Here is a 24749-nt window from a genome sequence, read left to right on the forward strand (position 1 = left end):
AAAAAATTTGCCAAAATTTTATTTCTATAGAAAATTTTCCCTAAATTTTCTTTCTATAGAAAAATTTGCCAACATTTTATTTCTATAAAAAATTTTGCCAAAATTGTATTTCTATAGAAAATTTTGCCTACCTTTTATTTCTACAGAAAATTTTGCCAAAGTTTTATTTCTATAGAAAATTTTCTCAAACTTTTATTTCAATAGAATATTTTGCCAAAATTGTATTTCTATAGAAAATTTTGCCTACCTTTTATTTCTACAGAAAATTTTGCCAAAGTTTTATTTCTATAGAAAATTTTCTCAAACTTTTATTTCAATAGAAAATTTTGCAAAAAATTTTATTTCTGAATATGGCTGAAATTCACAATATAACATAAAGGTATTTTATGTCCACAAAGTGTTGTGAGCACCTATAACCGCAATTTTCATGCGATTTTGCTAAAATGGGAAATTTAGAAATTGCTAAAATTTTAGAGGTGTACCGAATATGGTGTGTATAAGTTCAGTTGGGCCGAAGTTAATGTCGTATATACTTCTATAATAACATTTCAGATTTAAATTAATGTTTAAGGGAATATAAAGTTTTATATATAGATCTCAACAAATTTGAAGGACTTTAGATGACATCAAATACAGAATGATGCAGGGTATAATATTGAAGATTACGAAATTTGTGTTGGATTTTTCGAATTTTGTGGACAAAATTTAGGTAATTTTTTAGTGCCCCCATTTTAAATCTTTCATAGAATTTACACTATTATTAAAAAAAATGAATTCAGTGCCATCCTGCAACGACAGCTCTAATCTTCTTTGAGTTTCCATTTCAAAAAAAAAAATTCCAATGTTAATCAACAAAAATGAATTTAATTAAAAACTAATGTTACATGTGCTTCCTGACAAACTGTGGCAAAAAGAATTAAATTATGCTTGGTTAGGTTTCATCCACTGTGGGATTTCATACAAAACGCAGAAATCTCTTGTCACATAGTTACACACACTGTTGTTTCAGTTTCAATTCAACCTGCCACAGATGTGTTAACATGGACATTTACATACCATCGTTAAATATTCTTTGCTTTGGCATACATTTATGTTTTACCAACACACACACACACACTCACATGGCGATTACATATTGCAGCGCGTTTACTTCTCCATGGAAATCCCCATGACAAATCTTCTTTTGAGTGTCTATTTGTTTGGCTGACTTTGTCATTTTTTATACCCAACTTTTAATAAGTTTAAGTACATTACTTGAACAAAGTGCGTAAAAAATGAAATGAAGAGATTTTTATGGCATTTGTGCTACTACGTTAACCATACAAAATAACACAGGTACTTTGGGGCACATCTCTTTATTTTTGTTTGAGGAGAAACGACAAAAAAAATGAGAAAAGTTTTTTTTTTGATTACTGAGTATACGACGACATGAGGAAAATGAAATGTCATCAAAAGACATTTTAAAAGTCGTAAATGAAGTCAAGGTACATATGTGAATAGGAGTTGAATGAATTGTCAATGAATCTGACAAAACAACTCGTTGAGCTTTCTGTAAAGAATTGTAATCCTGAGGCTCTTATGAAGAAAACTCGCAAAGTTCGAACAAAAGAAATACCAAAAGTTATGCAAATAAATACTCGAATAGGACCATGAAAATAACAAAAGAAAAGAAACGTGATTGCCGTTCTCTTATTAACAAAATAATCGGATCTTTAACAAATTGCTCGCAATTAAAAACGAGGAGTTTTTTTTTTAGAATTTTCCTTAAAAATTATTAGTTTTAAAACGAACACTGTTACAATGAATTTCAGCCTGATTGAATGAAATTTGTTCTTCCCAGAGGCTGCTGCGGAAGTTAAATATGCAGATCGGTTTATATGAGGGATATATCTAATGGTGGTCCGATATGACCCATTTACACTACCATCTGACCTACTCGTATTTCCCAATATTTTCATACTCAAACAGCCATTTAATACTTTTATTCGAAGTTTCCATTTATTCCTTCACTGATAATGATGGGTTCTAGTGGAAAAAATGAAAGTTTAATTATTAAATTGCATTTTAATTATGCATTTATATGTTACTTACCGCTATCCATGAAAAAAAAAAAATACAAAAGTTCTTTGAAATTACAAGCTAAATTCAAACAAATATAAAAAGCCAAATCCAAATTGACAGTTATAGAAGTCAATACATATTTTTTGTTTGTTTATTTGAATTGTTTGCATGACTTTACTTCACTTAAATATGCATCAGCTTAGAGTGAGCAAGAAGGTAACTTATTGCTGATCGAGAAAAAGATAGTTGGGGAAAAATTCAACTGGCTCAAAAAATATTTAGTTAGCTAAAAGTCGCCTCAAATTAGCTACTAAAAAGTTAGTTTGATTTTGAGTGAGTTCGAGAAATTCCTACAGGGATATGTTATTTTTGATCTAGGCATCACAGCCTACACAATTGTTGCTGACACCAGAATACAAATGAACTGGACTTTATGGTATGTAAAACATTTCCTTTACTTAATGAATACAATTAGAAAGGCGAATGGTTTTGGCTAGGCCAAAGCTCATACACCCTCCCTCCAGCATGAATATAAATAAGAGCTACCTAGATGGTATTTAAGGACGCGGAGATATACATTGGAGATGCTGAATATAATAAATACTCCCACTGACGAACGCATGAACTTCAAAATCGACACAGACCACTGTGCACAGATTTACATAAATCTAATACAAAATCACAAACACAATTAAGATAAGATAAGAGAAGATAAGAGAAGAAATATGATTGTCACAATCATATTCGAAGAGCAAAATAATATGATAGGAGCTATTTTTGCGGCGACCATGTAACATTTTCACCTGCAGCCATGTTGGCTTAGTGAACATGGTTCACTGAAAAAAATATTGTCGTGAGGTCAAAGATTTCATGTCTTTAAAATACGAATGCAAATTTTGCTTATCATAGAAGACGCATTTCTCTAATATAAAGTTTTTTCTTTGTCCAAAAGTCGATAATCTTTTCAATGAAGTCGTAATGTCCTTATAATTAAGTGATTTGACTTAAAAATGGGTATCATAACATGAAAGAAAAAATGTTTGGGCTAAGGTCAACTTAACTTTAATAATTCAGAAAAATTCTTTAAATTTAATGAATTTGTCTTTAAATTTGTTGCCTTTTTGCGACTTGACTATAAAGCAAAAAATCGTCCAAAGTTGGGACATGTTTTTCAAAACTTTATTTTAAAGATGTTTTTTACTTGAAACATAGCATAATTTCTACTGGATGTCGAGTCTTAATTTGGAAAATAAAGTTGTCCTTAACTAGTTTTTAAAGGACTTTGATAGCATATGAAGAAAAAAAGCTGAGAAAGCGAAAAATTAAAATTTGCTTCCTAGAAGCAAGTACACAAATTTAAAAGAAAATTGTGTCTAAAAAGTATCCATACTTGTATTCTCCGCTTCTTTGGCTCGGAATCAATACCAAATTTTTTAAAGTAAAGACAAAATCTATGGAACCGGGCATGCTTTTTTTTCAGTGTTCTAAGCAAAATAAAATTGTTCTCATCTAAAATGTTATTATATTGATAAAAAGAATTTTGTTTCCATTAAAAGACAATGGTCACGATCTAAAATGTTATGATATTCGTCAAAAATGTTTTTCTTCCAGTTAAAAGAACATGGTCACAATTAAAAATATTTTGATCTTTATAAAAAAACTTTTTTCGTCGTCGAAAAAAGGACGCCATTTGAGAAAAGAAAACACAAAATTAACTTTATTTCTTTGTTTTTATTTATTTATAAATTATTCATTGTTTATTTTTATCAGATTTTGATATAGCACCCATATATATCTTTCGCCCGATATGCACTTATATGGACCCAGAAGCCAAAGTTTTATCCCGATTAGCTTGAAATTTTGCACAAGGAGTACAATTGGTAATATAGTCATGTGTGCCAAATTTGATTGAAATCGGTTCAGATTTAGATATAGCTTCCATATATATTTTTGGCCCGATATGGGCTTATATGGCCCCAGAAGCCAGAGTTTTGGTCCAATAGCTCCCACATATATGTTTTTCTGATTTCGACAAAAATGGTAAAAATACCAACATTTTCCTTGTTAAATCGCCACTGCTTAGTCGAAAAGTTGTATAAATGACTCTAATTTTCCTAAACTTCTAATAAATATATATCGAGCGATAAATCATAAATAAACTTTTGCGAAGTTTCCTTAAAATTGCTTCCGATTTAAATGCTTCCCATATTTTTTTATTTTTTACTAAAATTGTGTTCCACCCTAGTGCATTAGCCAATTTAAATTTTGAGTCTATAGATTTTGTAAAAGTCTATCAAATTCATTCCAAATCTATTGATATTTAAATGTATGTATTTGGGACAAACCTTTATATATAGCACCCAACACATTTGACGGATGTGATATGGTATCGAAAATTTAGATCTACAAAGTGGTGCAGGGTATAATATAGTCGGCCCCGCCCGACTTTAGACTTTCCTTACTTGTTATTTATAATGTCGTACAACCAAACATCACATATTTTTACACACTCTATTTTGGTTCAATTTCAACAATAAGTAATCATTCCATATTTACTTCGTGCCCATCAAATGTACCAATGCAGACATCATGTAACTGCAAATAAAAACAAGTATATACGGCCGTAAGTTCGGCCAGGCCGAAGCTTATGTACCCTCCATCATGGATTGCGTAGAAACTTCTTCTAAACACTGCTATCCACAAACGAATTACTTAAGTTGCGGTAACGCTTGCCGATGGCAAGGTATATTAAAACCTCCTAACACCATCTTCTAAATTGTATGTAAGTCCATACGTGGTATATATTAAATCAAAAAAGATCGATCCAATACGTATATAATTCGGTTTGACAAAGTAGACATACAATTTTGACAAAATTTTCTACAGAAATACAATTTTAACAAAATTTTCTATAGAAATAAAATTTTCACAAAATTTTCTACAGAAATAAAAATTTTGACAAAATTTTCTATAGAAAGAAAATTTTGACAAATATTTCTACAGAAATAAAATTTGAACAAAAATTTCTATAGAAATAAAATTTTGACAATGATGAACATTTTATTATGAACCGAATAAATTTTTAACAAAATTTTCTCTAGAAATAAAATTTTGACAAAATTTTCTATAGAAATAAAATTTTGGTAGATTATTTTTGGCTCTAGTGGCAATCATGATTATGAATCGATATGGACCAATTTTTGTGTGATTGGACCAATTTTGGTATGGTTGTTAGCGACCATATACTAACACCACGTTCCTAATTTGAACCGGATCGGATGAATTTTGATCCTCCAAGAGGCTCCGGAGGTCAAATCTGGAGAACGTTTTATATGGGGGCTATATATAATTATGGACCGATATGGACCAATTCTGGCACGGTTGTTAAAGATCATATACTAACACCATGTTCCAAATTACTAACGGATTGGATGACATTTGCTTCTCTTGGAGACTTCGCAAGCCAAATCTGGGGATCGGTTTATATGGGGGCTATACATAATTACGAACCGATGAGGGCCAATTTTTGCATGGTTGTTAGAGACCATATACCAATATCATGTACCAAATTTCAGCCGGATCGGATGAAATTTTCTTCTCTTTGAGACTCCGCAATCCAAATCTGGGGATCGGTTTATATGGGGGCTATATATAATTATGGACCGATATGAACCAATTTTTGCATGGTTGTTAGAGACCATATACCAACATCATGTACCAAATTTCAGCCGGATCGGATGAAATTTTCTTCTCTTTGAGACTCCGCAAGCCAAATCTGGGGATCGGTTTATATGGGGGCTATATATAATTATGGATCGATGTGAACCAATTTTTGCACGGTTGTTAGAGACCATATACCAATATCATGTACCAAATTTCAGCCGGATCGGATGAAATATGCTTCTGTTAGAGGCTCCATAAGCCAAATCTGAGGGTCCCTTTATATGGGGGCTATACGTAAAAGTGGACCAATATGGCCCATTTTCAATACCAACCGACCTACATCGATAACAACTACTTGTGCCAAGTTTCAAGTCGATAGCTTGTTTCGTTCGGAAGTTAGCGTGATTTCAACAGACGGACGGACGGACGGACATGCTTAGGTCGACTCAGAATTTCACCACGACCCAGAATATATATACTTTATGGGGTCTTAGAGCAATATTTCGATGTGTTACAAACGGAATGACAAAGTTAATATACCCCCATCCTATGATGGAGGGTATAATAAATAATACCATATATCAAAATGCAGAACAAACAAACAGGTACATTTTTCAAAAACACTTTCCTTGTTTGTATTCACATATGTAGAACCACGTGCCACTACTGAATAAATAAATTAACACAAAACACAATAATTCCGTATTCTCCGTCCATTCCAAGAAATAATCAACACACGACTGACGCGCAAAATGGAAGTCGTGTGTACCTGCTCAATGTTTTTATAAAATTTTTTTCGCTGCAAAAAAAAATTAAAAAATTAAATGGTCACGAAAACGATGTCCATGGTCTTTATGGCCATATAATGGTTCTAGACATGTCTGTACGTAACCTATAAAAATACTTTTTTCTCTGCAAAAAAGTAAAAAATTGAATGGTCTCAAATTCGATCATTTAAATAATAGAACATGATTGCGGAATTTGAGAACCATTTGAATGCTTATTGCCAACATATATTTTTCTCCGCTCGAAAATTATTTTTACAAAGACAAAATACATGGTTTTCGCGACAATTATCTACTCTAGATAAGCATTAAATGGATGCGGCAACCATGTCGAAACATGTTTTTTCTGTGCGTGCACACATTGACACATATGTAACTTCCCACCTGACCCCAACGTTCGTCATCGTATTCAATATAGAACTATTCTCGGTTTTTTCTCGAAGAAAACTATCGATAACGATATCGAGAAGGGTTTGGAAATTTTTCGAGAAACGTTCGTCTGTCGTGCTCTTACTGCTAGCAAACTCTTCGTTTTCGAAGGCTGGGTTCCCACCCGACCAAAGTGCCGAGAAATGGCGAAGGTTCGCAAAAGCGAACATTTTTCGAAATAAATTAACGCGCACATTATTCGAGAAAAGTTTGATTATAGAAAAATTTTGAACGTTCGTTGTTTCGAAGTAATAACGAATATTTTTCGGCTTATTTGTTGGTGTTCCGCCATGTTTCTTTTTGACAAAGACAGAGATTAACAAGTAAGTAAAGTAGAAAGTCGGGCGGGACCGACTATATCATATCCTAAACCACCCTTACTGAATTAGTAATCAAAAGCATTGATATTGGTATGGGAGATAAACCGCAGTTGCATATTTAAGAAAATTAAGGGGTACATATTTATGGGTGCTTTGTATCAATCTGACTGTAGCTCATAGTCTGTGTTGCCAGGGAAAATGTTCGGTTTACCCTATAAGGACAAAAAAAGTTCCCTACTTCCCATACATTCCCAAACAATTTTCCATACAATATTTTTCGTTAAATTTAAACAAATTTTACAAATCAAAAATGGTTCTAAGTACTTTATTATCTTAAAACATGAAAATGCACCGTATATAACCGAGAACATAAATTTGTATTACCAACACGGTTCCCAGAGTTGGTAGAATTCTACCCAAATTAATAATCTTTTTTGTTAAATCTCTATAAAAATAAAAAATTGGAAAAAGTTTCTATAAACATATTTTTTTTTGGAGAAATTTTTCTATAGAAATAAAATTTTGATAATAAATTCTATAGAAATAAAATTTTGAGAAAAAATTCCATAGAAATAAAATTTTGAAAACATTTTTAGAGAAATAACATTTTGAAAAAATTTCTATAGAAATACAATTTTGACATAATTTTCTATAGAAATAAAATGTTGAGAAAATTTTCTTTAGGAATAAAGTTTTGGCATAAATTTCTATAGAAATATTTGTTTGGTAGATTTGTGGTAGTTTGTGGTAATCTTCGACTATTGTTAGAATTTTTTTGGCAAAGTGGTAACTGTTGTTACCACACATTGTTAAAGATCAAGCCTTGCCGGCTTCAAATTTCCTCCTCTAGAGCCACCAAAGTGTAAAAATTATTACAAATTGTGTTGGGTGAAAATATCCCTACTTTGTGGCCCTACGTCCCTACAAGACGCTAAATATTAGAAAAAATCTACATATAAGGAATTTCCCCTACTTCTAGCAACACTGGCTGTAGTTGAGTTAGTATGCCACTAATATTGAGCGCATTATTAAAAAAGAGAAAATCGTTCAATTAGTGTGGGTAATAAACCCAAATTTGTAAAAATCGAGCAATTTTCTTATGTAAAAGCTACAAGTACGTATAAATACGATCGGCCAGTACATAAAAATTTGAAATTTGAGTAACATTGGTTAATAAATAAGAGTACATGGCCAAATTTGGGAAAAATCGAGCGATGTATATATATGGAAGCTATATCTAAATCTGAACCGATTTGCATAATGTTTTGCGTGTTTAATTAATACCACAAAAGGTTACCTGTGCAAAATTTGAGTAAGATCAGTTAAGAAATGAGGCCTCTATGGTCAAACATAAGGTTATTAGGGGCAAATTTTTCAAAATCGGGTGATACATATATGGGAGCTATATCTACATCTTAACCGATTTCGATGAAATTTTGCACATATAGTTAGTACTATAGAGGACTGGATCTAGCCAACTTTTAGTAAGATCGGTTAATAAATAAGGGTTCTATGGCCAAATTTGGGAAAATCGGGCTATACATATATATGGGAGCTATAGCTAAATCTGAACCGATTTCCATGATTTTTGCACATATAGTTAGTGCTATAGAAGATTACATTTAGCCAACTTTGAGTAAGATCGGTTGATAAATTAGGGTTTTATGGCCAAATTTAGAAAAATCGGGTGATACATATATATGAGAGCTATAGCTAAATCTGAACCGATTTCGATGATTTTGTGCACATATAGTAAGTGCTATAGAAGATTACATTTAGCCAACTTTGAGTAAGATCGGTTGATAAATAAAGATTTTGTGGCCAAATTTTGGAAAATCGGGCGATACATATATCTGAGAGCTATATCTAAATCTGAACCGATTTGGATGAAATTTTGCAGACTTGAAGGGCTACGAAAAAGATTACCTTTTGCCAAATTTGGTGACGATCCGTTTGAAAAAAAGCGCAACGTGACCCCATTTGTCGAAATCGGGCGATACATATATAGCGTTCGTCCTTGTGCCCAAAAAAACTCCTTGTACCAAATTTCATCAAAATCGGTTAATAATTGCGACGGGAATCCTGTGAACAAGAAATACATGGACAGACGGACGGACAGACACCAAGCGCTAGATCGACTCAGGAAGTGATTCTGAGTCGATCGGTATATATTTAATGGGGTCTACAATCAATATTTCTGGTAGGCACTTGTTTTGGCAGATCAAACTTATTATACCCTGACCACTATGTGATTTAGGGTATAAAAAGTCATTTCAGTTTAAGAAATTGTTAAGTGCGGGTGAAGTGTCTTAGCGAATCTAAAAGAGGTAAGTAATTTATTGATATATCTTTTAAAAAACTACCAATTTTCTTTCATGTTTAATTTTCAGATGTGTGCAGGAAAATGTTACTCATTGATTATAGTCCTTTTCAATGGCATAGCCACGACCGGCTTAATAAACTTAAATCACTTTAAATATACATATATTCCTAAATGTAAATATTTTAAGTATTTTGTTCGCAACACTAATATCAATATTATTTTGTATTATAGTTAATTATCTATATTGTGTTGTAATAAAATAAAAAAAACTTCTTTCATTTACTATACAACTTATAATGGGAACTAAATGGGAATATAACAGTATAGAAAACCTTCGAAAGCGGAATGATATCGAATACGAAAACGAATTCGAAATAGATTCGTTAACGATCCTAACCTAACCTAGATATCGCGAAACCTTCTTTAACGAATCACTAGCAAGCCTTCGAAAACGAAGAGTTTGCTGGCAGTAACAGCACGACAGACGAACGTTTTTCGAAATTTTTTCGAACCATTCTCGATATCGTTTTCGATAGTTTTCTTCGAGAAAAAACCGAGAATATTTCTATATCGAATGTTGTGGTCAGGTGGGTTTGTAACTCCCAGCGTTCAATATGGCCGCCCGGTCAACTACTGCGGTCTCTTCGGGCGAAGTTCTCAACTCGGCACTTTTAACCATACAACACAAACTCAAAGATTGAATTTATAAAAAAAATTACACTGAAAAAATGGGGAAACGCCTATACAGAGGTTTTGACCCCTCACTTTCTCGCCCAAAATACGTGGATATGGCCGAACATCAACAAATTTGTGAGATACAATTTTGTTACCTACCTGGTATATTCCTTGAGTTATTCAAATTAATTTTATCTTTTTATTTTTCAGACTCGTAATCGTAGATTTATCAATATATCAGATATTTAAAATAGTAGTTTAGTTTTCATTTTGCTGTGAAGAAATGGGGATCTATAAATGAAAAATCGAATAATCGATTTATCGGATTTTAGCACGAAAATCTCATAAAATCCATTATTGGCCCAAAAGTAATCGAAAATTCTATTTTTATTATACCCTAACCACATAGTGGTCACGGTATAATAAGTTTGATCGGCCAAAAAATGTGCCTACCAGAAATATTGATTTTAGACCTCATAAAATATATACCGATCGACTCAGAATCACCTCCTGAGTCGATCTAGCGCTTGGTGTCCGTCCGTCCGTCCGTCCGTTCGTCTGTCCATGTATTTGTTGTTCACAGGATTCCGGTCGAAATTATTAACAGATTTTGATGAAATTTGGTACAGGGAGTTTTTTGGGCACAAGGACGAACGCTATTGAATTTGGAAGAAATCGGATCAAATTTAGATATAGCTCCCATATATATGTATCGCCCGATTTCGACAAATGGGGTCACGTTGCGCTTTTTTTCAAACGGATCGTCACCAAATTTGGCAAAAGGTAATATTTTCCATCGCCCTTCAAGTCTGCCAAATTTCATCCAAATCGGTTCAGATTTAGATATAGCTCTCATATATATGTATCGCCCGATTTTCCCAAATTTGGCCACAAAACCTTTATTTATCAACCGATCTTACTCAAAGTTGGCTAAGTATAATCTTCTATAGCACTAACTATATGTGCACAAAATCATCGAAATCGGTTCAGATTTAGCTATAGCTCCCATATATATGTACTGCCCGATTTTCCCAAATTTGGCCATAGAACCCTTATTTATTAACCGATCTTACTAAAAGTTGGCTAGATCCAGTCCTCTATAGTACTAACTATATGAGCAAAATTTCATCGAAAACGGTTCAGATGTAGATATAGCTCCCATATATGTATCACCCGATTTTAAAAAATTCGCCCCTAATAACTTTATGTTTGACCATACAGGCCTCATTTCTTAACTGATCTTACTCAAATCTTGCACAAGGTAACCTTTTGTGGTATTAAACAAACCCGCAAACTATTATGCAAATTGGTTCAGATTTAGATATAGCTTCCATATATATGCATCGCTCGATTTTCCCAAATTTGACCATAGTACTCTTATTTATTAACGAATGTTACTCAAATTTCAAATTTTGATGTACTAGCCGCTCGTACTTATACGTACTTGTAGCTCTTACATAAGAATATTGCTCGATTTTTACAAATTTGTACTTATTACCCACACTAATTTAACGATTTTCTCTTTTTTAATAATGGGCTCAATATTAGTGGCATACTAACTCCGTAGGTGCAATATCAACACAGCCAGTGTTGCTAGAAGTAGGGGAAATTGTATGTAGGGTTTTTCTAATATTTAGCGTCTTGTAGGGACATAGGGCCACAATGTAGGACATTTTCACTCAACACAACTTGTAATAATTTTTACATTTTGGTGGCTCTAGAGGAGGAAATTAGAAGCCGGCAAGGCTTGCTCTTTAAAAATGTGTGGTAAACTTTATTCCTGTAGAAAATTTTGTCAACATTTTATTTCTATAGAACATTTTGTCAAAATTGTATTTCTATAGAAATTTTTTTCAAAATATTATTTCTATAAAAAATTTTCTTAAAATTTTATTTCTGTGGAATTTTTTCTCAAAATTTTATTTCTATAGAATTTATTGTCAAAATTTTATTTCTATAGAAAAATTTCTCACAAAAATTTGTTTATAGAAACATTTTCCAAAATTTTATTTTTATAGAGATTTAACAAAAAAGATTACTAATTTGGGTAGAATTCTACCAACTGTGGCAACCGTGGTGGTAATACAAATTTATATTCTAAGTTATATAAGTTGCATATTCATGTTTTAAGATAATAAAGTACTTAGAACCATTTTTGTTTTGTAAAATTTTTTAAATATAACGAAAAATATAGTAGGGAAACATGTTTGGGAATGTATGGGAAAGTAGGGAACTTTTTTTGTTCTTGTAGGGTAAACCGAACATTTTCCCTGGCAACATTGACTATGAGCTATAGTCAGATTGACACAAAGCACCCATAGACATGTACCCCTTAATTTTCTTAAATATGCAACTGCGGTTTATCTCCCAGACCTATATGATACCCCGCAAATGCTTATGATAACTAATTCTGTAATGGTGGTTTAGGGTATGATATAGTCGGCCCCGCCCGACTTTCTACTTTACTTACTTGTTTTTTCATGATTTTGACTATCAAATCGATTATTAGACCTGGACAGAGACCTCTGTCCATATAGCTTTTATTGTATTGTATGGAAAAGTCTACATACTGACCGATATCCCGGTCATTCAAATCGCTCGAAACTCCAAAGCCTTGGGATTTTAATTGGGATATATATTGTTTGTTTATTTTTTTGTTGTTGATTTTTCTATTCTTTTTTGCGAAACATAAATGTCCAAAATTTAAATTATCACTTTAAATCGCCAAATAACGTATTTGCTGAGACTGGTCCAAAAGAACTTCATTGGAGTAGAAAATATTGATGGATGACACCTAAAAAGAAATCTTTGTGGAACAACCTACAATACTGTATGAAATGACACAATAGTTCACCAATATCTTGTATTTTCTGTTCAATAATTTTCAAAACTTTGCTTCTTTACACTTGCTAGTGCCGTCTCGACTGTGAATGTCACTTACCTCTCTCTCTCTCTTTGACTGTTGATATACACTCCCGCCAAATGCCTATTTTCCAACGACTCCATTTTCTTCACACCTTCCGTTTTGGGGGACTTTTCATTTGTCACTTAACTCAAATAACCTTTTTGCGGGTTTCCTCACATCAAAGTTGATGTCAGAGTTGTCTCATATATCTTTTTAACTACTTGAGGTAGGCCCTCAAAATCACAATTTAATTCGATTGTGGAAGGGTTAAGCGTCAAGCGAGTCACTGTAGATGTGTGTGACCTGGTCTTATCTGTGACACATAGTGCGGGGTTATTCAAAATTTTACCTTTAATTCATATTATTTTATTACAGTGTAAATCTCAAATATTCCACATATGTCAATTGGAATACCACAAATGATGGTTGGTTGGCACATGTGGAGAATTTTTAATTAAACCCCACCATCTTCTACTTCTCATTCTCTAAATCTTAAATGTCTCATTAGAAATATGTCAACATACAGATAATTTTACAAAATATTTTCTTCATTGCCTGCAAAGTCAATTAAGTCCTCCAACAAGTCGTCATTCAATTATCATTTGTACTCCCAAGAATGTATCATGGAGGCTGTTAGTCAGTTGATTTATTCAATTACCATGGGAGCATAAATGAAACCGTATTTGATTGTTTACACAATGCTTCAATGGTTTATAAAATGAGCCAAGTTAATTAGTCTACACATGCCACATAATCAATGGTTACCTTTATATCCAGGCCAAATGTAGAAGCTGCTAAACTTTTAAAAATTAAACAATTTATAAGAGTTTGGAGTACCTATAAGCCATTTTCGCATACTCAAAAGCTGAAGGAAATTTGAATTTTTATATCAGGAGGATTTAGGACTACATTATCTTGACCCAAGTGGGGATCGATTTTGATATGATTTTATTATGGGAAAAACTGTGCTGCCTGGGAAATGTCGAACGTTCACAAAAAATAACTAAAGTAATAAAAAAATGGAAAATCGATAAAAAAAGTAAAAAAAAAATATATATAATAAAAAATTATCTCCGCTGGGAATTGAGCCTGTGCCGTTTGACTTTTTCCCTTCCTTGGAATTTCTTTTGAGAAGGTTTTGCAAATTATGATAAATTTTAATTTTTTTGTTGATTTTTAATGGAAAAAATATTTATACACAAATATATGCCGAAAAAACAAAAAAACGATGTATAACATATACATATACAATTTTTTAGAAAAATATTTAATTATTTTTTCATTCATAATAATAAAGAACCTCTCAGGAAGTAGTTAGAATGTCATGCCATGGTGTCATATTAGGTTCATATCACAAATATTTGAATAGAGGGTTTGATGCATCGCCTTCAATGGCGTTTGTGCCTGAGTGTGCTAAGGCGTTCTGTTACGGTATGAACAGAGCCAGGCTCAACCCCCGGTGGAATCGAAGAAGTTTTTCATTTTGTAAAAATTAGATAATATGAAAATAAAAGTGTAGAAAAGAACTGATAAAAATAAAAAGTGAAATTGGAAAAAAATTGTTTTTTTAGGTTTTTAAATTTCTTCATCCAAATGAACTTCCAGGGCACAACCTCCAAAGCAATGCAAAGGATCCAACATGGAGTACCTCCGTTGCGTCATACCATGTAAAATTCATTGGAGATGATCCAAGTTTGCACTACTTCCAGATCAACAAATTGGGGATCCAAACTACGTTTTTGTAAAATCTTTTTTTGCTGCACATAAATTTTCTATAGAATTAAAATTTTGACAAAATTTTCTATAGAAATAAAATTTTGATAAAATTTTCTATAGAAATAAAATTTTGACAAATTTTTTTTTTGTAGAAATACAATTTTGACAAAATTTTCTACAGAAATAAAAATTTGACAAAATTTTTTACAGAAATAAAATTTTGATAAAATTTTCTACAGAAATAAAAATTTGACAAAATTTTTTACAGCAATAAAATTTTGACAAAATTTTCTATAGAAATAAAATTTTGACAAAATTTTCTATAGAAATAAAATTTTGACAAAATTTTCTATAGAATTAAAACTTTGACAAAATTTTCTCTAGAAATAAAATTTTAACAAAATTTTCTATAGAAATAAAATTTTGACAAAATTTTCTATAGAATTAAAACTATGACAAAATTTTCCATAGAAATGAAATTTTGACAAAATTTTCTATAGAAATAAAATGTTGACAAAATCTTCAATAGAAAAAAAATTTTGACAAAATTTTCTATAGAAATAAAATTTTGACAAAATTTTCTATAGAATTAAAACTTTGACAAAATTTTCTATAGAAATAACATTTTAACAAAATTTTCGATAGAAATAAAGTTTTGACAAAATTTTCTATAGAATTAAAACTATGACAAAATTTTCCATAGAAATGAAATTTTGACAAAATTTTCTATAGAAATAAAATGTTGACAAAATCTTCAATAGAAATAAAATTTTGACAAAATTTTCAATAGAAATAAAATTTTGACAAAATTTTCTATAGAATTAAAACTTTGACACAATTTTCTATAGAAATAAAATTTTAACAAAATTTTCTATAGAAAAAAAATTTTGACAAAATTTTCTATAGAATTAAAACTATGACAAAATTTTCCATAGAAATGAAATTTTGACAAAATTTTCTATAGAAATAAAATGTTGACAAAATCTTCAATAGAAATAAAATTTTGACAAAATTTTCTATAGAATTAAAACATTGAAAAAATTTTCTATAGAAATAAAATTTTAACAAAATTTTCTATAGAAATAAAATTTTAACAAAATTTTCTATAGAAATAAAATTTTAACAAAATTTTCTATAGAAATAAAATTTTGACAAAATTTTCTATAGAATTAAAACTATGACAAAATGTTCCATAGAAATGAAATTTTGACAAAATTTTCTATAGAAATAAAATGTTGACAAAATCTTCAATAGAAATAAAATTTTGACAAAATTTTCTAAAGAAATAAAATTTTGACAAAATTTTCTATAGAATTAAAACTTTGACAAAATTTTCTATAGAAATAAAATTTTAACAAAATTTTCTATAGAAATAAAGTTTTGACAAAATTTTCTATAGAATTAAAACTATGACAAAATTTTCCATAGAAATGAAATTTTGACAAAATTTTCTATAGAAATAAAATGTTGACAAAATCTTCAATAGAAATAAAATTTTGACAAAATTTTCTATAGAAATAAAATTTTGACAAAATTTTCTATAGAATTAAAACTTTGACAAAATTTTCTATAGAAAAAAAATTTTAACAAAATTTTCTATAGAAATAAAATTTTGACAAAATTTTCTATAGAAAAATACAATTTTAGAAATACAATTTGCTATAGAAATAAAATGTTGACAAAATTTTCTATAGAATTAAAACATTAACAAAATTTTCTATAGAAATAAAATTTTGACAAAATTTTCTGTAGAAATAAAATTTTGACAAAATTTTCTATAGAAATAAAAATTTGACAAAATTTTTTATTGAAAAATACAATTTTAGGAAAATTTGCCATAGAAATAAAATTTTGACAAGACAAAATTTTCCATAGAGATGAAATTTTGACAAAATTTTCTATAGAATAAAATATTGACAAAATCTTCAATAGAAATAAAATTTTGACAAAATATTCTATAGAAATAAAATTTTGACAAAATTTTCTATAGAAAAATACAATTTTAGAAATACAATTTTCTATAGAAATAAAATGTTGACAAAATTTTCTATAGAATTAAAATGTTGACAAAATCTTCAATAGAAATAAAATTTTGACAAAATTTTCTATAGAAATAAAATTTTGACAAAATTTTCTATAGAATTAAAACTTTGACAAAATTTTCTATAGAAATAAAATTTTAACAAAATTTTCTATAGAAATAAAATTTTGACAAAATTTTCCATAGAAATGAAATTTTGACAAAATTTTCTATAGAATTAAAACTTTGACAAAATTTTCTATAGAAATAAAATTTTGACAAAATTTTCTATAGAAATAAAATTTTGACAAAATTTTCTATAGAATTAAAACTTTGACAAAATTTTCTATAGAAATAAAATTTTAACAAAATTTTCTATAGAAATAAAATTTTAACAAAATTTTCTATAGAAATAAAATTTTAACAAAATTTTCTATAGAAATAAAATTTTGACAAAATTTTCTATAAAATTAAAACTATGACAAAATTTTCCATAGAAATGAAATTTTGACAAAATTTTCTATAGAAATAAAATGTTGACAAAATCTTCAATAGAAATAAAATTTTGACAAAATTTTCTATAGAAATAAAATTTTGACAAAATTTTCTATAGAAAAATACAATTTTAGAAATACAATTTGCTATAGAAATAAAATGTTGACAAAATTTTCTATACAATTAAAACATTAACAAAATTATCTATAGAAATAAAATTTTGACAAAATTTTCTGTAGAAATAAAATTTTGACAAAATTTTCTATAGAAATAAAAATTTGACAAAATTTTTTATTGAAAAATACAATTTTAGGAAAATTTGCCATAGAAATAAAATTTTGACACGACAAAATTTTCCATAGAGATGAAATTTTGACAAAATTTTCTATAAAATAAAATATTGACAAAATCTTCAATAGAAATAAAATTTTGACAAAATTTTCTATAGAAAAATACAATTTTAGAAATACAATTTTCTATAGAAATAAAATGTTGACAAAATTTTCTATAGAATTAAAACGTTAACAAAATTTTCTATAGAAATAAAATGTTGACAAAATTTTCTATAGAATTAAAACTATGACAAAATTTTCTGTAGAAATAAAATTTTGACAAAATTTTATATAGAATAAAGTTTTGACAAAATTTTCTATAAAAATAAAATTTTGACAAAATTTTCTATAGAAATAAAATTTTTACAAAATTTTCTATAGAAATAAAATTTTTACAAAATTTTCTATAGAAATACAATTTTGACAAAATTTTCTATAGAAATAAAATTTTGACAAAATTTTCTATAGAAATAAAATTTTGACAAAATTTTCTATAGAAATAAAATTTTGACAAGATTTTCTATAGAAATAAAATTTTGAAAAAATGTTCTATAAATTTAACATCTTGAAAAATATTAATTGCAAAGTTGATTGTGAGTAAGTTTTCCTGTTTAAAGTAGTACTAACGTTTCCTTATTGGTGCAAGCTAAAATCATTAACAGATTTAAAATACATACAATTGCAATTAAAGGGATATTTATACACCTAAAAATTGTTCACTTAAAAGGGGAGATCATAGTATATAAGAAGAAGAATAAAATAATAAAATATTTCTTCCGAAAAAAAAAAAAAACATTTTTATACTAACTACAAAAATTTGATCAAAAACTTCAATTTTTATACCCACCACCATAGAATGGTGATGGGGTATAATAAGTTTGTCATTCCGTGTGTAACACATCGAAATATCGACTATATAAAGTATATTATTATTGATCAGGGAGAAATTCTAAGACGATATAAGCATGTCCGTCTGTCTGTCTTTTGTAATCACGCTACAGCCTTCAATAATGGCGCTATCGTCCTTAGATTTGGCACAGATTCGTTTTTTGGTTGCAGGCAGGTCAAGTTCGAAGATCGGCTATATCGGTCTTCCCGATTTGGGGTCTTGGGCTTATAAAAACCGTAGTTGTTATCCAATATGCCTGAAATTGAAAACCTAGAGGTACTTGAGGACCATAAAAAGGTGTGCCGCAAATGGTGCCCATCGGTCCATTTTTGGGTATAGCCCCCATATAGACCGATCTTCCGATTTTGCTTCTTGGGCGTCTAGAAACTGTATTTTCTATCCGATTTGCCTGAAATTGAAAATCTGGAAGTATTTTTGGACCATAAAGAGGTGTGTCGAAAATGGGGTGTATCTTTCCATTTTTAGGCATAGTCTCCATATAGACCGATCTCCCGATTTTACTTCTTGGGCTTCTAGAAACTGTACTATTCGATTTGCCTGCAATTAGAAATCTAGAGGTATTTTGGGACCATAAATAGGTGTGTCGAAAATTGTCCGTATTGGTCCATGTTTTGGTATATCCCCCATATAGACCGATCTCCAGATTTAACTCCTTGGGCTTCTAGAAACCGTAGTTTTTATCCGATTTGCACAAAAATGTAAATATACTGGAATTTTAGACCCTCAAAAATCTGTATTGCATTTATTTTTACCGGTCCGTTTGGTAAGGCATCGATATAGACCGAAAAAACATTTTCCTCCGGAATGAAATTTTAGACAAATGAAATTTCCCTTTCGTATAAAGTATTTTCTTTCAGAGCAAACTAATCCGAATTTTTGATAAGCGATTCAAGGATTGTCTCTAAAATTTCTGTCAAAAGAAAACTATGCTTGTCTAAAATTTCGTTCCTCAGAAAAGAAAACACTTCTTTAAAGGTATAACAGGCGCACTGATCACGAAAATTGCTTGAAATTGAAAGTACAATTTCCAGATTTTACCCATCGTATTCATTTAAATAATGGCGGAAAAAAATCTACAGATTTAAGATTTCAAATCAAGGAGTTATTTCATCATATACACGATATGTTTATGATTTCTCTAAAACTCAAACACAAGTGGTTCTCATAAATCCAGAATCTGATCTACACTGAAAAAAATATTGTCGTGAGGTCAAAGATTTCATGTCTTTAAAATACGAATACAAATTTTGCTTAGCATAGAAGACGCATTTCTCTAAAATAAAGTTATTTTCCTTGTCCAAAAGTCGATAAACTTTTCAATGAAGTCGTATTGTCCTTATAATTAAGTGATTTGACTTAAAAATGGGTATCTTAACATGAAAGAAAACATTTATAGGCTAAGGTCAACTTGACTTTAATAATTCAGAAAAATTCTTTAAATTTAATTAAATTGTCTTTAAATTTGTTGTCTTTTTGCATCTTGACTACAAAGCAAAAAATCGTTCAAATATAGGACATGTTTTTCATAACTTTATTTTAAAGAAGGTTTTTACTTCAAACATAGCATAATTTCTACTGGAAGTAGAGTCCTAATTTGGAAAATAAAGTTGCCGTTAACTCGTTTTTAAAGGACTTTGATAGCATATGAAGAAAAAAAGCTGAGAAAGCGAAAAATTTAAATTTGCTTCCTAGAAGCAAGTACACAAAACCTAAATTTAAAAGAGAATTGTGTTTTAAAAGTATCCTTACTTGTATTCTCCGCTTCTTTGGCTCGGAATCAATACCAAATTTTTTAAAGTAAAGACAAAATCTTTGGAACCGAGTATGCTTTTTTTTCAGTGTAGTCTTCATAGATAGAATCTGGTTGAACTGATTTGCTTGGGAGAATATTTGTCATCAAACCCCCTAAAATTTTATATATTATCAAGAAACCCGCTACGACGAAGAGTTTTCAAAGTAAACTAATGTATTTGATTCATGGTGGTGGGTATTTAAGGTTCGGCCCGGCCCAACTTACTTCTGTATATACTAGTTTTAAATATAGCAGAGTTTATTTTTGGGATCTGGAAACGAAGGGAGGAACTCCTATTTTAAGTCATTCTTTGTTTAATGACTGAATGTGATGGTGCTGAATTCTTTTGGAATTCTCCTCATCCTCAAATGGAAAAAATTTCGCCAGTTTTTCACATTTTTGGTTTTTGTACACTGAAAAAAATATTGTCGTGAGGTCAAAGATTTCATGTCTTTAAAATACGAAAACAAATTTTACTTAGCATAGAAGATGCATTTCTCTAAAGTAAAGTTATTTTCCTTGTCCAAAAGTCGATAAACTTTTCAATGAAGTCGTATTGTCCTTATAATTAAGTGATTTGACTTAAAAATGGGTATCTTAACATGAAAGAAAACATTTATAGGCTAAGGTCAACTTTTTGCATCTTGACTACAAAGCAAAAAATCGTTCAAATATAGGACATGTTTTCCAAAACATTATTTTAAAGAAGTTTTTTACTTCAAACATACCATAATTTCTACTGGAAGTCGAGTCCTAATTTGGAAAATAAAGTTGCCTTTAACTCGTTTTTAAAGGACTTTGATAGCATATGAAGAAAAAAATCTGAGAAAACGAAAAATTAAAATTTGCTTCCTAGAAGCAAGTACACAAAACCTAAATTTAAATGAAATTTGTGTCTTAAAAATATCCTTACTTGTATTCTCCGCTTCTTTGGCTCGGAATCAATACCAAATTTTTTAAAGTAAAGACAAAATCTTTGGAACCGAGTATGCTTTTTTTTCAGTGTATGGGATTTCGCTGCATATATCGAAAATAGTACGGGCCTTAATGCCGAAAATTTTTTCGAACAAATTTTGGAGTATATGTAAAATTATATTATTTCCGTTTCAAAAAGATGTATTATTAAGAACGTGGTCATCTAAAGATATGTTTCTGCTAAATAAAGTTTATTTACATCAGTCCGTGGGTGGCCAAAACATCTAAATTGATCCAAAACGATTACTTTTTGCTTTATTTCCAGGCAGTTCAAATCTCAGCAATTGTGAAATGGAAACTAGTAAAAGTCATAAGTTGAGCTGCCATAATTATGTGCTGGGTTATTGAAGTCATTTCGTTAAAGGCACATAAAATTTTATTTGTTGCAGTCGTAGTCATGTTTACCATAAGTAGTTTTATTTGGTATCAAGTGAGCAACTTTTCACTTCAGACAAATATTTCTAAATATTTGGAAGAAAATTGCTTGTACTATACCATCTTTTAAGGATTCTTTTCTGTATTTCAAATGCTTACTGAGGATATGAGGGTAATTAGTTACCTTGTAAATAAATTATTCAATTATCATTGTAAATATTATTCATTGAAACTATGTGCCGGCAATTTTCTTAATTATCATAAGCATTCTTTTAGCCTAGGGAAAGAAAAGTTAACATTTTCTCGGAGCATTCTTATGCAAATACGGGTGATTTATTACTAGGCAACCAATGAATCCTTGAGTATCTGTCATTTATCTATTATAGCTCTTCAATTAATTGCCGATGGTAAGTAAGGACAACAAGCAAGTATTGTGTCAATCTATTTAAATTTGAACATTATTATGAATGGATCGACATCTCGTTCGCGGTGAAATTTATTCACAACACAATAGAACAATTTCCCATAAATCTTCAACTGACACCCGGAAAGAAGTTAAATGTCTTTTATACTCACTTGAAATAGCAGAGTATGGCCAATGAAAGTAAAATTGCCAATAATGATATGCCATAGCCAACCTCATAGATAAGATTCACACTACTCCGCCACTGTAATGAAAAATTGAAAAAGGATGAAAGTGAGAAGGTCAAACGTTACGGATACAACAACTGAGAAAATAAAACAATTTAATGAAATATCCTAGGGATAGAGAAGCCAAAGTGAAACAATAAATTATACAGGACTTCACTTGTGAGGGGGAGGGGGTGGATGGAAAGACGAATGTTAGAGGAGTGATGAGTCTTGTTTCACTGCAAACATCAAATTCCAAATGTTCACCTACCTCTAAATCGTCCATATTAACACAGGTGGTATAGTTAGACCATGATTTATTGGTTAACGGATGCTTAAACCATTCACCATTAATCTCGCACTCTTTGTGGGCATGTCCTGAAAATGTAAATAATGAAAATGAAAATGTTAAGACACAATTTAAATAGGCAATAGGTTAAAGGGTATTTCCATTTTCGAAGAAATAGGCGAAGAATTTAATGAATAAATCACTAAAAATTGATCAAGAGAGAGAGAGACAGTTTAGCATTGGTGGATCAATATACCAGGTAAATACGATGGGCCTAGACTCTGGATTCCCCACTTCAAATTTGCTGCATTAAAATATGAATTTAGAGGTCAAAAACTATGAGATAAAATATTAAATCAAAATTTCTACGAAAGACTACGGATACTACATGTATACTAGAGGTGTGTACGTGAATAATATTTTACCCGCACTCACGCACCGGAGGATCAAATTTCATCTGATCCAAATAAACCGATCCCATGATTAGACTTTATTATCGTCCTGGACTTTATTTGACTTCATTATCTTCCTGAAGGAGCAAAGTTCATCCGATCCCGTTTGAAACTTGATATTATATGCCTTCTAACAACCACGAAAAATTGGTCTTTGTCGGTCCATAATAATATAGTGTGGCTGATACATATGGCAAACAACTACAGCTTGCTTATAAGCCGCTCGTCTCAAAACTAACTGATTTATTTCAGTGACAGTTCATTTTATTGTGTATAAGTTTAAAACAAGTATATACGGCCGTAAGTTCGGCCAGGCCGCAGCTTATGTACCCTCCACCATGGATTGCGTAGAAACTTCTACTGAAGACTGTCATCCACAATCAAATTACTTGGGTTGCGGTAACATTTGCAAGGTATCTTAAAACTTCCCACCACCGTAATATATACCACATAGTCCATACGTGGTATATATTAAACCAAAAAAGGCCGATTAAATACGTATATAATTAAGTTTAAAGTTTCTATAGAAATAAAATTTTGACAACATTTTCTATAGAAGTAAAATTTGGAAAAAAATTTCTATAGAAATAAAATTTGGAAAAAAATTTCTATAGAAATAAAATTTAGACAAAATTTTCTATAGAAATAAAATTTTTACAAATTTTTCTATAGAAATAACATTTTGACAATGTTTTCTAAAAAAATAAAATTTTGGTAGATTATTTTTGGCTTGAGTGGCAACAATGATTATCAACCGATATGGAACAATTTTTGTGTGATTGGGGATCGGCTATATATAACTATAGACCGATATGGACCAATTATGGCATGGTTATAAGCGGCCTTATACTAACCCCACGTTGCAAATTTCAACCGGATCGGATGAATTTTGCTCTTCCAAGAGACTCCGGAAATCAAATCTGGGGAACGGTTTATATGGGGGCATATAATTATGGACCGATATGGACCAATTTTTGCATCGTTTTTAGAGATCATATGCTAACACTATGTACCTAATTTCAACCGGATCGGATGAATTTAGCTCCTCCAAGAGGCTCCGGAGGACAAATCTGGGGATCGATTTATATGGGGGCTATATATAATTATGGACCGATATGGACGAATTCTTGCATGGTTGTTAGAGACCATATACTAACACCACGTACCAAATTTCAACCGGATCGGATGACTTTTGCTCCTCTAAGAGGCTCCGGAGGTCAAATCTGAGGATCGGTTTATATGGGAGCTATATATAGTTATGGGCCGATGTGGACCAATTTTTGCATGGCCATTAGAGAACATATAGCAACACCATGTAGCAAATTTCAGCCGGATCGGATGAAATTTGGTTCTCTTAGAGGCTCCGCAAGCCAAATCGGGGGATCGGTTTATATGGGGGCTATATGTACTTATGGACCGATATGGACCAATTTTTGCATGGTTGTTAAAGACAATATATTAACACCACGTACCAAATTTCAATCGGATCGGATGACGTTATCTCCTCTAAGAGGCTCCGGAGGTTAAATCTGGGGATCGGTTTATATGGGGGCTATATGTACTTATGGACCGATATGGACCAATTTTTGCATGGTTGTTAGA

The 24749-nt window shown here is 30.5% G+C and overlaps 1 protein-coding gene across 1 annotated transcript in view; it reads right to left on the reverse strand.

Moving 5' to 3' along the window:
• Positions 1–24749, reverse strand: part of Dh31-R (Diuretic hormone 31 Receptor) — a 489695-nt gene that overhangs the window by 62770 nt on the left and 402176 nt on the right. Inside the window, 2 exon segments of the mRNA XM_075311907.1 lie at positions 22353–22444; positions 22678–22784. Coding sequence (XP_075168022.1) covers positions 22353–22444; positions 22678–22784 — 199 coding nt within the window.

This window comes from Haematobia irritans, chromosome 5 (genome assembly GCF_050003625.1).
Source record: "Haematobia irritans isolate KBUSLIRL chromosome 5, ASM5000362v1, whole genome shotgun sequence".
Classification (NCBI taxonomy): Eukaryota; Metazoa; Arthropoda; class Insecta; order Diptera; family Muscidae; genus Haematobia; species Haematobia irritans.